Raw genomic sequence first — 15349 nt, forward strand, 5'->3', positions numbered from 1 at the left:
TGGTATTTTGTTTCTTAGATCATGAGCTTGAGCTAGACATACATGCCACACACTACCAGTATAATAAGTATTCATACAAACTTGATTTGTGTATTTTTTACTTTATTTGGTTATATTGATAACTCTTTACATACAATGGGTTTCTTGAACTTATAACCATACATTTGTAGCAACTTTTTCATAAAATCATGACACCATACATGTATCTATGGAAACAATATAAGGGGCAAACAAAAATGTTCCATCTGCACGAACCATCACAAAACCTTGGACATTTGGCCATAAAGATACCCTAATGCATTTACCCAGTACATTGTATTTTAGTACTCTGTAACATCACCAGTGCTCATGGAAACATATGCAAACCCCTGCTAGAAAAAGAAAGAAAGAAAGAAAACAAAGCACCTTAAGCAAATACAGCCAAGTAACTAGAAATATACAGTCTGCATGGAACTTCATGTATGCAGGTCTATTAACCCATTCAAGAATAGTCCTATAAGTATACTAAGGCAGGTGCCTATAGGAAATGCATGCTGTGGCACAATGAGCTCATTCTCAAAGGGTTAAGCCATTGGTAAAGCCCAGTACACATGGAAACATGCAACCCTTCCAGAAATCTCATAAAAACCAACGTGACATTTTCAACACGAGTTAAGAGTCATAAACTTCATTTCACTTTACTTTCTCAGAACATAATAATATGTTAGGTTTCCTTTGAACTTGTAAGACTATTTTTCTTCCATAGATAGGTATGTGAGCAGCAGTTTGATTCCACTCAGATTTATTGTCATATGAGTGTGCACTACTCAGTTCATTCAAATTGCTACAGCATTTCAGTAAAACAGAGAGTCACATGACTTGCAGAACAGACTGATAAGAATGAGTAACACAGTATCTTTAAAAATCATGGTCAAAAATTCAGACAGGTGAATGGGATGCAACAAGTCAATGTTCTCTTTTTGACAAGAACTTGTTTTGAAAGCAAAACTAGTGTTCTGTTAAATACTCATAATCACCCGTTGTAATTAATCTACTTTACCAGTGTATTCATTTTTCTGCAGGCTAGCCTGTTATGTGTCTCGACGAGAGCATTTTTTAACCAGGGATTATAATTCACATTTCACATTAATTACAATGCTCCATTTTGGTCACATTTACCCAGGGCATCCTTCTCAGTAATAACACTGCTCTACCAGAAGGCCCTGCCATTATCATTACACAAGTGATACCCTAGCACTATCAGTTACTCATAGATACACAATGATTGAATGGACATTGTGGGTAAAGCATCTTGTTCAAGGACTTGGACACTTCGCAGAATTTGAAATTGAGACCTCAGGTTTAAAGTCAAAGATTCTTACCACAGTGCCCCAAGTAGCTAGGCAAAACGCAGTTTATCTACACATGTACACTCCATGATGACGCTTGCCAGGAGAACCAACCTTGTTTTGTTTAGAATTCAACTAAGCAATACCAACATACCATTAATTCTAAACAACCATTGCATTACGTAAACTGTCATTACTTTTTGTTAGGGAGACTGCTCTGCACAGTGTGCATGATGAGACAGAAACTCTTTACATAGCTATCAACATCCAAACATACGCTTTGCTATTATTTCAATACTATTACCTGACTTTATTACACCCCTTTGAGTACTGATCAAGAGCCAGATATTCAATATATGTCATTATGTGACAAACTGATTTGAAACAAAGAATAGAGGCAATTAGTTCTACATGCAAAATTATGGGGACTACACTGTAATTGCACATCCATACAAATACTGTACTGACATTACAAACCTGGCACTGCAATATCAAAGTGAAACTTATTAATTCAACTGCTCCTTGCATATGATAGAAAACATGTCAATCATACATCAAAATTTATCTATAAAACTGCAAAGCTTGGAGTTGATTTTTGTTCTGCCTATGAGTGATAACAACCCAAGAGAAACTCATGAACTCAGTTAAGTGACATTATCTTTGGGTAGGACTTATAATGCAGATTTAGATTCTGACATATTGACAGCTGACAACCTTACACATTTGATAAATTGAAACTGATTACTTATCAGATTACCTCTATCAAATATGCAACATTTTGTTTGGAATTTATACATTTTTTATTCCCATATACAATGTGAAGCAGATTGTCTTGCAGACTTATCTTATGTTGAGAATAGCTTCTCTCATGAGCATTGTTTTGAGTGTTATATGATTTGGCCATCATTACGTCTCTAAGACATAAAGAATTAATGTTAAGAGTTAGAATAAGGAACTAACACCACTTGTATTCATAGCATTTTGGTTTACTGACTGCACAGTCTGTAAACACACTCTCATAATCCATTAATACAAGCATGTCAGCTTTTGCAGGATAGCTACCGTAACAAACAATTGTTTAGCCATTTTCCAATTAATGCAACAAACTTCTACTCATCAAAACCCAGGACAACAGGCATCATGTTGAGGCCAGACAGGTCTGCAACATACAACTTGGACATTCCATATATTTTTACTCCATTCATACAAAGAGGGGAAGGGGATTCCAGGACTCTCCAATAACAACAATCTGTTCTAAAACAATGTTAACACCACTATATATCTAAATATTGCCTTTATATGAGGTTACATAAAATCACAACTGAAGGTTTTCATGAAGCTCAGGTTTGATCTCGAAAACCAGTCCAAACAATTCTTTCAGGACTTGCTCCCTTGTCTTGCCAACTCTCTGGTTCAGTTCCTGGATCTTGGCCGCTGTTTGGATCTCAATTTCTCTTGCTTGATCTCCCTTTGATCCTAAATACTGTATGAAGAAAAAAAAAAAAACACACAGAAAGAAGCATTTACACCAAAATAATTTCAAAGATAAAGTATGTGGAACATTTTGAATACAACTGTTGTGAAAACATCTGCAACACAAAATATATCACATGAGTAACAGATGCAGCGAAAGCAAACTGAAAAAATAAAACAAAATTTGATAGGATTATACATACAATGTACATACACATACCAACTTGTAGAGTTTAATGGCAACCTTATCTCTCCCATCTTTTAATATTGAGATGAACTGCAGATGATATGATATTTCTGCTTAGGTAGTTTATCTGCATTCACACTGTATCTTTAATATTCAGTCATACAATTATTTTTAAAAAGTCTAGCACCTGATGGACAAAGAAATATTACACATATTATCACACTGATTGCCTAGAGTTGCATTGTCTGACAACCAATGTACATGTACTGTATATCATCTACCTACAGTTAGCATTTGAAAGTCTGCAAAATGTTTCATGCAATACCAAATATATTACATTGTAAGAAACCTTATGAGAGGTGGATGAGTATTTGGTAGGTACATGTACATGTACATGTACTTGCATACATGTGTGACACTATGTGTACTTGCTTTCTATCAGTTTTTTAAGTATTAATGAAAAATTGATGATATTAATATGGATGTCATCAATTCTGTATAAAGCATGCACACTCCCTCTGAGGCCATCATCCAAATATGTAAGACTTTCCTTTTATTGATTTCAGGTGTTTTTTTAAATCTCTTACTATAGAGAGAAATCAAAATTACAAGTGTTTATGGGAATCTAGACAAACCATTGCTTTTACACTACATTTGCAGAAATGAAAACAAAAAACAAACACACAAACTGCAATTTACCTTGTGGTCAACAAAACAAAATCAGAAGTAAAGATGAGTGTTTGTAGCCTTCACAATTGAATCTGTGAGAACAAAGTTCAGTTTGTTCCCCAAAGTCTGATCTCATACTGTAGTATACTAACATGTACTTAGTATTACATATATGTGTACGTCAAGAATATAATCCATCGAGTCAAACTGTCAGAATGTGTCCGCATTAGACCTCTACAAAGTACTGGTAAAATTTGATTGTAGGGATTTGTTTTTTTGAAAGAACAAACTGGTGTATCTGAACAGGAAACACAGTCTTATGAATAGGGCAGTAAAGTATCATTCACAATACTCTGAATCAGAGGACAAATGTTTTTTATTTTCTTTTGGGATTGGAGACAGTTGACTTTAGTACTCTGTTTTGATTCATGCAATATCCTGTGGGAACTTCCTGCTATGTATTCCTGTAAAGCCATGAAAGACGTGAAAACTGTAAAAGCTACACTTATTACCTACCATGACATGTGCTTTACACGAGACACTATCTATGCCTTATGGAGTACTGAATGACACTTGTTTAGAGTCATACACTGCTCTAGGGCTGTTCTCTTTTAATTGCATGACCATGTAAAAAAGCTTTGATGACTTTGAACACATATTTGTATGTTTTGCTGAAGGAATTATGAAATAATTGTAATTAAAATAATGATGTGTACCTACATTCATTCTTGCAACACGCTTGACATAGTGTGTCAATAATTGTGTATGGAATAAATTAAGAATAGATTACCTTCTGCTGAATTTCTTGAAATTTGGCTTCTCTTTCTTTCCTGTAACCCTCAATTTCTTCTTGCGCTTCTTCTTTGGCTTGTTTTAATCTCCTTGCCTTTCCTGTTGCAAAGAAAGAAATGAAATAAACACAGTGGCAAATTATACAGATATGTACTACTGTAAACACACAAATTTTTGTGGTGCATTAATTTTCGCGCATTTTGCGCTACTTTTGGCAAGCACGAATTCTACAACCCACAAAAATATCTTCATAATTTTCTCTGGACATTTAAAATGGGTTGACAATTGTGTTGCATGAATTTAAGAACCCGTGAATATGTTTTTGAGCCGCTCAGCGCGAAAAATTAATCATGCAAAAATATGGACATTTACAGTACATGAAGCTTCACAATCACACACTAGTAATGTTCTCCCACAGTCATATAACCTTCTTTGGGATGCTCTCCTATGGACAAACACTTTCGTGTAAGCAAATGGCAAAGGAGGGAAGCAGAGAGTAATAAAATCACAGCATGCAATTTTGGTACAAATACGTAAACCACATGCAAAGACAGAGAAGCTGCATATAAAGTAGATGTGTAAGGCAATATACAATGTACATGGCATTTATACAAGTGAACACATTGTACTACTCTAAACGCCATATATTTCGCAAGTCTAAATTTTTGCGAATCGGAATTCCCGACGATTTCGCGAGTGGTTGAATTCGCGATCGTAGGGTCCTGTACTGAACGGAGAAGTGTATACTCGTACGTCACATTCACATTGGGATCAGAGCCAATACTTTCGCGTGTCTTTAATTTTGCGAATGGCACCGGACTTGCAAAATTCGCGAAAATAAAAACCTCAAGAAATATTTGGCTTATACAGTATTTATTTTGAAGGTGAAAATTTAAATTGTAAAGATAATTTCAAGAGTGATCAAATCTGCAGTAACTAATTCAAACGATGCACATTGATGGAAAGAGAAAGAAGTACACAGCACATGTACAGCTCTAACACTCTACACGTACTTTAGAGAAAAAATCAGAGAAAAAAATCAGAGAAAAAATTACATAATTTCCCATGTTTGAGGAGAGAAAAGATACCAGACATATTCACAACACAAAACTTTTGTGAATTGGAGCCAAAAGCCATTTTACAGAGCATGAAACTTTTGTAAATTGCCACTGGCATTCATTGCATCGTGTTATTCACAAAGTCCTGACAATTACGAATTCGGCGAACTTGAAAACTATTCACTCTGATTTTTGGAAAATAGACTTCATATATACCCCTCTCTAAAAAAGTTGTCTTTTTGGGCGGTGTAAAATCGCATTACAATTCCGGACACGATTTTTGTAATGGAAGAATTGACGTCTTTCGCATCTTGTCCTTGCACCAGAATCACAATTCATGCCCATGATTCAATGTACACATTACTACAGAGCGGACAACAAAGAAACAAGGCAAGCGCCAAAATGTGTCTTGCCCTTGTGGTGACCCCCAAGGGACATCTACCATCCAAGTTTGGTCACAAACGGACCTATGGATCAAAAGTTATGACCCATAATAGAAACGCGCCATAAAAACTTAACATTGGGCTCTAAAAGTTTGTTGACCCATGCTTGTGACCATTGACCTTGTGGTGACCATCCACTCCCCAAGGGACATCTACCATCCAAGTTTAGTCACAAATGGAGTTACGGATCAAAAGTTATGACCCATAATAGAAACGCGCCATAAAAACTTAATATTGGGCCCTAAAGTTCATTGACCCCTGCCTGTGAGCTTTGACCTTGAGGTGACCTTCATATATGGTAAAATGTGAAACTTTGTATGACCCCTCTTCCCTCGAAGTTTGATTGCAATTGAAGCCCAGAGTAAAGAGTTATTGAAGTTTTTTGTAGCGTTACGGACGGACGACGGATGGACAGACGCCGCAGGCGATCCCTTAGTCTCCCCTAACCTCCGGTGGGCTCGACAAAAATGGGCAAATGAGGCTCAAATTTCCTATTTTATGGAAAAATGTCCAACATAAATATTTCTAACAGTTCAGGCGACAAAATCTTGTGATAAATCGACGTCTTCTCCTAAACTTTAAAAAAAAAAAACTTTTTTGTATGCATTTTTCACGATTTCAGTTCATACAACGCTCTGTGAGGCTAGTCCACAATGTCCTGCGCGCACTGAATGTCATTAGAAATGTTCGCATCCGAAATTATGCTGTCCGGTAATACCAAACCACACCTGTAGGCTGTAGTAGAGGTAGGCTGCATATACTGCTACATATCTATATAATAGATGATGACTGGCGGGGGAGGGAACATACCGAATGTTCCACCCGAAGGGTTTGAAATGCTATTGAGGAAGGTTAAGTCCCGAGACGAAGTCGAGGGACTTACAGCCTCCCGAAATAGCATTTCAAACCCTGAGGGTGGAACGTTTGGTACATGTTCCCGACAACAAAAGTCATCATCTGTTATATTATATGGGTTAGTCAAATCACCAGCACAACGCACTCATTTGCTCGTGCAGAGCCAAATTTACTGTGCGGGGGTCCTTCAAATCACACTTTCGTACACATTACAATAATTGGTTGTCATTTGTTACGTGAAAATGTTTTCCAATGGGAGAACATTACAAAAATGTTTTCCCATCGGCGAACATAACCAACGTGCCTCCATCACGTGACTGTGTTTAGCCAATCACTAACCAGTATTAACATTGACGAGAGTAAAAGCCCAAATATTCGGCTGGCCTCCAAAATGTCCCTGATGCACCCTTGCGCCAACAAGGTATGGCGCGCGCTCATTTTTCAGCAGCCTTGTATGCATATTGACATTGCGCGCGTGTCTGAATTTTGGAGAGGCTGTCCGAATTTGGGGGAATTGACAAGGTGATAATTAATGCACTTGTCAATGTAATGACGCACCCCACTACCCCTGGACATGGGTGCGTCATGGTCATTTTTTGACTGACCACATGGGGTTTTTGACGGACACCACAGTCACTTTTTTGACGGACAAAACGCTGCAAGTGACGAACACCACAGTCACTGTTTTGACGGACAACACGTTGAAAGTGACGCACACCTCGGTCGCTTTTTTGACGGACATCCTCGGTACATTTGATGCACCCCCGTAAATACTGAAACGATTTTTGCATACGTTTTATTCAAGCAATTTCATTTTCTTTTGGTTCGTAAACATAATTTCTTTTGGTTCGTAAACATAATTTGTAAAAGTTTCGGCAAGTTTCCCTTACCATGGCCCTGTAAGCACCGTACCGTCATTCACCGTACATCACGCTGCTGCTACGATATTCCGTACAGTATGATGTAGTATGTATTCTGTGCATGCAATCCATACATGACAATCACATGTGTGCAGATGCGCTGTGTGTGCGCGGCCATTGCTAGTCCGGTGGATGCATACTGCTGCAGCGCAGGTACACACCACGCCACGGCATTCCCGCAAGTAACTACTTAGTACATACAGCCCAGTCACTGTACGTAGAGATTCGCACAGCTAACAGCGTCGCGCGTCTGCTGGTCGGGCTATCCCGCGAGCAGAAAATGGCATGCGGCAGGCAGTTTCTTCTGCTGCCGCTTCTTTTACTGTTAAAAATTCGCCTTTGTCACCGCAGAACATCATTTAGACGCACATTGTATTGGAATGTAAACGAACTTTCTTCGATAGCAATGTGTGTTGGTGTTGTATCGCATTATGCAATAGGCACAAAGTGTTTGACAGTAAAGGTTGACCTAAGTTGTTACATCGCTGAACAGTCCCTGGTTTGAGATTGAGTATGCATGATTTCATGGGTTTGTTGGAGGGAAAATGTAAGGAGAAAGGTAACTATACACAGCCCAGTCGCCGCTGTACATACGTAGCGCGACAGGGCTGTACCAACGAAGCTCCAAACACGAAGAGGGTCCAACGATAGCATGCGATCGGATTGAATTTTGATACTTTAGATCATTTTTTTGTCACTTCAAACTCATCTGACGAACAAAATGATAATGAGACTTCATATCTATGCTATGAATATTGAAATTTAGATTTGATAACTTACCTAAAATGATGGTTATATGCAGCATGTGTGAACGGTTCACGAACGGTACATCGTCTTTCACGCCAGGCCATTTCCAACATCCGGGAGGTCACATGATCTGAATGCCCTTTCAAAAGGTCGCGCTGTCGACCGTGCTGCTACACCAACACTCAAGCAGCGCATCGCACGCACGCAAAAGATTTCCGCAGAGATCAAGGCGCCATTTTGAATTCTGCAACGATGAACCCTGACGGTGTTAGGGAATCCGCCAGAAAGTATCATTTTTTGGTTCCACGGACTTATCACGAGGGATCTCAATGGACTTACGAACCTTCTGTAATACAAGCATGCACTTAAGGTGAGTAACGTTTGGTAACGTGTACATTCTTAATAAAGAACGTATAAATTTTCATAAGTTTTGTAGTTGTGTTGTGGTTCCCCACTTTGTAGGTGCCCGCTCGTTGGTCAGACCAGGGAGGTGAGAGGGAAAGGAGTGGGCACTGGATTAGTGTCTTTTGAACCATCCTCGGAGCCGCACTCCCCAAGAGACCACTCCACTAACTAGATTACTGCCGCTTGGCCGCACAGTGCACATGCGCAATCCTTGTCAACAGGCTGGAGGGTCTCACCCCTCCCTACCCAAAACCTGGATTACTCCACGTGGTACTGGTGGACAGGCAGGCTGTAAGCACTATCCATTGCTGTGCCTGCCAACAACACTGGTGCATTGTGATGTGCAGTGAACTGGTTGCATGGTTATATTTTGAATTTTGCAGCTAGTATACAAGGTAGTTTAGGCCCTAGCTGTTGGCCTATTAGTAGTAATACTGTATAATTTATGTGCATTTACATGTCCATGTACTATAAGATTTCTCGGGAACAAATGTACCTTACATGCTATTATGGTGAAATAACTTTTACATGAAATGGAAACAAATTAACACAGACTTAAAAACATTTAATAATAATGATCAGCAGCACCAATAATAAAAATAATAATAATAATAGTAATACTGATAGTAAGAATAATATGAAGGAAACATGAACAGCTGAGTAGTGGAACACAAGACCCTAATAATGTCTGATGATAAAAATAATTTTAATACCAAGCTAGCACAGAAAATACCAACCACAACAGCAACAACCACAATAAAAATACCCATTCAGCTTTCAAATAAGAATAAAACAAAAACAGACAGACAGACAAAAAAGGGTCATGGTGAAAATCTTATCATGTATACATGATACAGGACATGTGAGACATGTTCAGCTCTCACTGAACTCTCACATGTCTTCACCATACACCAGGCAAGGAGGCAAGCTATTTCACCAAGATTAGGTCCTATAGTAGTCTCCATCATGACCACTCTCTTGTAGATTCGAGCCCTCCTACCTCAATTTATCCCCAGCATACACCAAAAAAACATTCAAATAGTGTTTTCATCCCCTGGAGAACTAAAATTGCTCACAAAAATATGTTAGTGGGACCAGAAAAAAACATGTCTTGGCGGATGTAGACAAGTTTCCCAAAAAATATGACAAGAAAACCAACAAGAGCGAACAATGGAGTGATCAATCACACTAAAGAAAAAGCCCAACATCTTCTGATCTAAGGGTGAATTTCGTCAGCACTAGTCAGGATTTACACTTGACATTGCGTCGTAATTTGATTAAGACAAGAACAAAACAATGGCTATTGTTAAACAGTTACATTGTCAAAACTCAACTTCTTCTTGGCCGATTTTCAAAATTTTTGTATCTATCGAGAGCTGAATCCCTAGACTAGCAGGTCCCAAGAGTATATGTCGTGTGAGCCTGCACAAAGAATGTAAAACCCTCATACACGTCCTTGTGAACACACACAAGTCAACTGGCCTGTCTATATTCCTAACGATAGAGGGCCAAATCACCGCGGCCCCGAGGATCGAACATCAAACAGCAGTGATAACGATCAGACTGACCTCCTTACGTAAGAGGTCGTTTACTTGTTCGTTGGGGCACTGAGCCCTTGTAATCCTGTGTTGAGTGATAGGGAAAACCCTCAGGGCAGAGTGCCCACTCCTTTTTGTCTCACCTCCCTGGTCAGACACTGTATTCGCGTAGCGTATTAACAGCGTCTGGTCGGGCTAGGAGAAAGGGTGGCTTTTAAATTATTTGCTTGCCAGATTCTGGCAAGCATTTTTCCCTCTTATTCCAAAACGCTTCCCGACTTTGATTTTCACTTGCCGCGGGAAAGCGCTCACTGTAATTTCACTCGCGGTACGTGTATCCGGTACTGGTAGCGTGCAAAAATGCGTGCAGTTTTCCATAGCCAAGTGACGTACAATGACGCACCCCTCGGTTCAAAATAATGCGTGTTATTTTCCATAGCCAAATGACGTACCATGACGCACCCCTCGGTCAAAAGTTTGACCGACAATGATGGGATTTTGACGCACCCCTCGGTCAAAAATTTGACGGACAAAGCTGGTAAAATGACGAACACCTGGCGGGTCACAAATTTGACGGACCAAATGAGGAAATGACGCACCCATGTCCGGGGGTAGTGGGGTAAGTCATTACATTGACAAGTGCATAATATTTGGGGATTTTGTGAAATTTTATGATGTATTTAACAAAATCAATATTGGGAAAAAGTACGTAGATATATTGAACATACATTATTAGGCCAAGTAAAAAAAGAAAGCAGTTTCTCGTCCGGGTTTTTTGAGCAAGGCGATGAGGGAGGTCCTTACTATTTGATATCTTACTATTTTTTCGAGGATTGTCAAAATGGAAGTAATATGTGTTTCTCGTCCGGTAATTTTGAGAAAGGTAATGAGAGAGGGCTTTACTATTTTCTATATCCAATTTATGAAATGACTATCACTCTGGTAGCTGTGTTATGAGAGACCAGGTCCCAAGTGTATGTCTTGCCTGCACTCTGTGCTTTTTCAAACAAATAGATATATGTACCATACTTGAAATGAAACTTCATGCATGCAGAATGTGCTTTTTCTTTCCACTACAGATGTCAAGGGAAAATGATCATCTTAATACTGGTATCTAGGCCTAGTGTTGTAATGGCATTTCTGATACCCGGTACCAGTGTAAGCTTGCAATTCTGATGTATTGTGCTATTAATTGAAACAGGTATAAAATATGCCTTTCAACAAAATACCAATGTACGACTGAAATAATTTCCATGATATTCAAAACACTGATTTATTTATCATTGGTAGTGCGTGACTTTTTGGTGTCCACACAGCTGGTATGTATATATCTGCATCTCTTCATAGTACAAATATATTGTATAACATTCAACTGGAAACTGGCTTGTACAATTGCAGATGGATGTCAAAATGATACTTGCTGATATGGCATTATAGCATTAAACCTTCAAAGATGTTTCTTCATGTTCGACATTTTGATGAATGATTGTATACTACACTACAGGGGATACGACTCACGGCCGTGTCCTTGAATTTACATCGTAAAGAAAAGTACATGTATCCCGCAGAAATACGAGACAAACCAGAATCCATGGAAAAGTTATATATTTTGTGGATACACCCATCTAATAATTCTACATTTGCTGGAAAAGCGCATTCATTTTCTCTTCAAAATAGAACAAATCCGTCATCGCCGTCAGATGCAACGTTACAGAGCAGAGTGTACGGGCTTACACCTGGTGCCTGGTACATAGACAGTGCAGTGCAGACACGCATGCCATACGCGACCGGCACCGTACCTCAACACTGCACACACATGCACATAGTCACAATGACATGAACATGTATACAAACTCGATACAATCCTCACAAGCATTTGTACAGTACAATTCATCCGCTTAAAATATGAGAAACGGGGAAAATACGAACAATGCGCGAAATATGCGTGGAATATCAGCGATTGTTCGAAGAAATGTTGCCGCTATCGCGTTCACGACGTACCGAGTGCGCTGTATCCATCACAGCCCAGGCCCGCGCCCGCGGCCGCCCGCGCCCTTCCAACTACAGTTCGACTGCTTTGTGGGTCATTCCTTCTTCTTGCCGAGCTCGCAGTATGAAATGCATGCGTTATTACATACGCACTACGGAAGCTACAGCTATACTACAGCTAAGTAGAGGACGCAAGGCGTGATTAGAAATGAGACGTCACGATTGGTACTGGTAGGTGAACTGTCGATCTTTTTTTCGGCGGCCGAAAAATAGTAAATATCAAAAAAGTCGATGCGGCATCTGAAAATCGATGCGGGCGGGGAGCGGGCTGGGACGAAAATTATGAATTTCTTGGTATTTTCAGCGCCATTTTGAAAATAGTAAATAGTAAAAAAATCGATGCGGCGGCCAAAATCGATGCGCGCGAGGACGAGAAACTGGTTTCTTTTTTTACTTGGCCTTACAGATATAATTTTGTAGAGTATTATTTGAGTTGAACAAATATTGCAAAAAAGCTTAAGTGTCCGAAAATTGGGGGTTTTACTCAAACAACTAACCCATTTAAAGGGATTGTATAATGGTTGAGACCTAATTTCAGGTTTCTAACATTTTTTTTTTTTTTTGGTGAGAAAATGAGAAACCTCTTATGAAATATGAAAGAGCATGTAATTCTATGACTTATGAGGAATTAAATGTTTATTTGATGAAAATTGGTTTTGAAATGGCTGAGATATCCAAAAAAGAGCAATTCTAATAAAGTGTGGGACCCACACTTTATTACTGTACAAATTTTACTCCTGTGTATATTTAATATGATTGCTTTGTTTTACTTTGTTTTTGGATGTTTCAGTCATTACAAACCCAGTTTTCATCAAATAAACTTTGAATTCCTCTTTAGTCTTAAAATGGTATGCTCTGTGTACTACAAGTGTTTTCTTGCCATAATCTTGGTATTTCGCAAAAAGTTAAAAAAGCCCAATTCTCATCTCCACCAAATACTGTACCATCCCTTTCCATGGATGTCTACTACTAACTACATAGAGTGATCGATGCCCATCCAGTCTAGAATATCTAGTCAAGTCTGTATTTATTCTACTACGCCTTCTGAACCGTGAACTGAGAAATTTGGGTACCAAACGCAGCTACAACAGTTAGACGATGGATAAATTACCACTCTTCTAATAGGTTCTAGTAGATTCTACTTATGTTAGAAGTCTAGTAGAAACCTACCAAGTAGGGCCTAGTTGTGGAAGTCACGGTCGACTCCATTCACATGATCATAATCACATGACACGCAGGGCTACACGGCTCAGAATATGTCTCTTCGCATGCACGATGGACAATCCCATCCGCACCACGCACAGCGGGTGCACAGTGTGCCTATGCTACCAAACTCCGCAGCACCACCTTTACGATTACAAGAGGACACAACACTCCTGGTAGTTTTACAAATTACACGATTTACAATTTTACCATATCTACACGGACATTAGTATTACACAATATAGTTTGTGATTTAATCTTACGTTTTCTCGCCTCAGCAACTCGCTCTGCTGCTCTCTTTTCTGCCTGCAGCAACTGCTGGATGCCCGGTGTCTGTGCAGCCATCTTTGCGTTTGACGAACTCTCTTCAATCATAATCGATTACGAAATTGGTCGCTGATCCGCTATCGTCCTTCGAGATAAATAGAATCCTCAGCCTCTCAGTAAAATTTGATTTAGTGTTCAGAAAAATATCTTCCCTTGACTTTGATTATTCAAGCAAGCAGGAGTAAGTTTGTAATTGACGAATACTATAGTCTATAGTACGACCAAAAGAGTTTAATTACTCAAGTGCAAAACAGCAAGGTATCTCGAGGAGGGAGATAAAATATTCTGGCGTTGACGATGAATGAAACTACAGATTCGTGTCAGTTTCCTGTTTGAAGTTGGTCGAGGGCAGACATGAAGCTGCAACAAATGGGATTCTGAACCATTGTGTTTCCTGTGAAGTGGAAGGCAAGTGGAGTTTATTCATACGATGAGCAACAATTAAACCGAGAATAACCAAACAGAGAAGCAAGAAAATTCTCCTATATGAAATGTAGCTGAACTTAATAATGTCTCTGTTGGCCCGTCGCCATTCTAAGAGAGACTCTTTCCACTTCAAATGAGTTTGTTAAATCGTTGATGATCCATATCGTTTGGGGTAACAATCAGGTTTTGTTGCTAATGATAACAATGATTATCGTATACTCACAGTTATATGATGGTGTTTAAGTGTAGTGATCATGCATGTTGATCATGACGAAAAAAAACAACTAAAAACCCACTCATTTCTAGAACAGCTCTAACCCAACAAAACCGATGATTACGTAATTGTGGATTATTGTACTTGGGGTCGTTTTATATAAGCCTAAGCTTGTTTATCTGTTGATTGTAAAGTGCCTAGAAACATTTTGGTAATAAGCGCTATGTAAATTTTCCATGTCAACATTAGGTTTATTTGTTTGTCTGTCAAGCTGTTATGTATTGTGTATTCTCCTTCCTGACTGTAATATATATATATATATGTATATATATATATATATATATATATATATATATATATATATATATATATACATACATACACATAACATGATTTTTCTGTGAAAACTATCCACGTTCCATGTTTCATACTTCCATACTATATGTACTATGTTTGTATTTTTTTTTCTTGGAAAGCTGGACATTATGTATTATCATGTTTTGTTATATTAATATTTTTAGGCTTATTTGCTTGTCTGTCTATATATAGTGTATTCTCCTGCCTGACTGTAATATATATATATAACATGATTTTCTGTGAAAACTTTCCACGTTCCACTTTCATACTATATGTATGTTCGTATTCTTTTTTTTCTCGGCAAGCTGGACATCATGTATTATCACATTTTGTTATATCATGTATTTTCCTAATTAAA

The 15349-nt window shown here is 38.6% G+C and overlaps 1 protein-coding gene across 1 annotated transcript; it reads right to left on the reverse strand.

The window, feature by feature from the left end:
* Positions 1-85: 85 nt before the first annotated feature.
* On the reverse strand, positions 86-14042 carry LOC140240712 (V-type proton ATPase subunit G-like). The gene is made up of 3 exons (XM_072320476.1): positions 13931-14042; positions 4448-4548; positions 86-2811 (listed from the first exon to the last, which is right to left on the reverse strand). Exons 1-3 carry the CDS (start codon positions 14040-14042, stop codon positions 2644-2646), a joined length of 381 nt encoding a protein of 126 aa, XP_072176577.1. The 3' UTR covers positions 86-2643.
* Between the last annotated feature and the right edge of the window lie 1307 nt (positions 14043-15349).

Source organism: Diadema setosum, chromosome 17 (genome assembly GCF_964275005.1).
Source record: "Diadema setosum chromosome 17, eeDiaSeto1, whole genome shotgun sequence".
Classification (NCBI taxonomy): domain Eukaryota; kingdom Metazoa; phylum Echinodermata; class Echinoidea; order Diadematoida; family Diadematidae; genus Diadema; species Diadema setosum.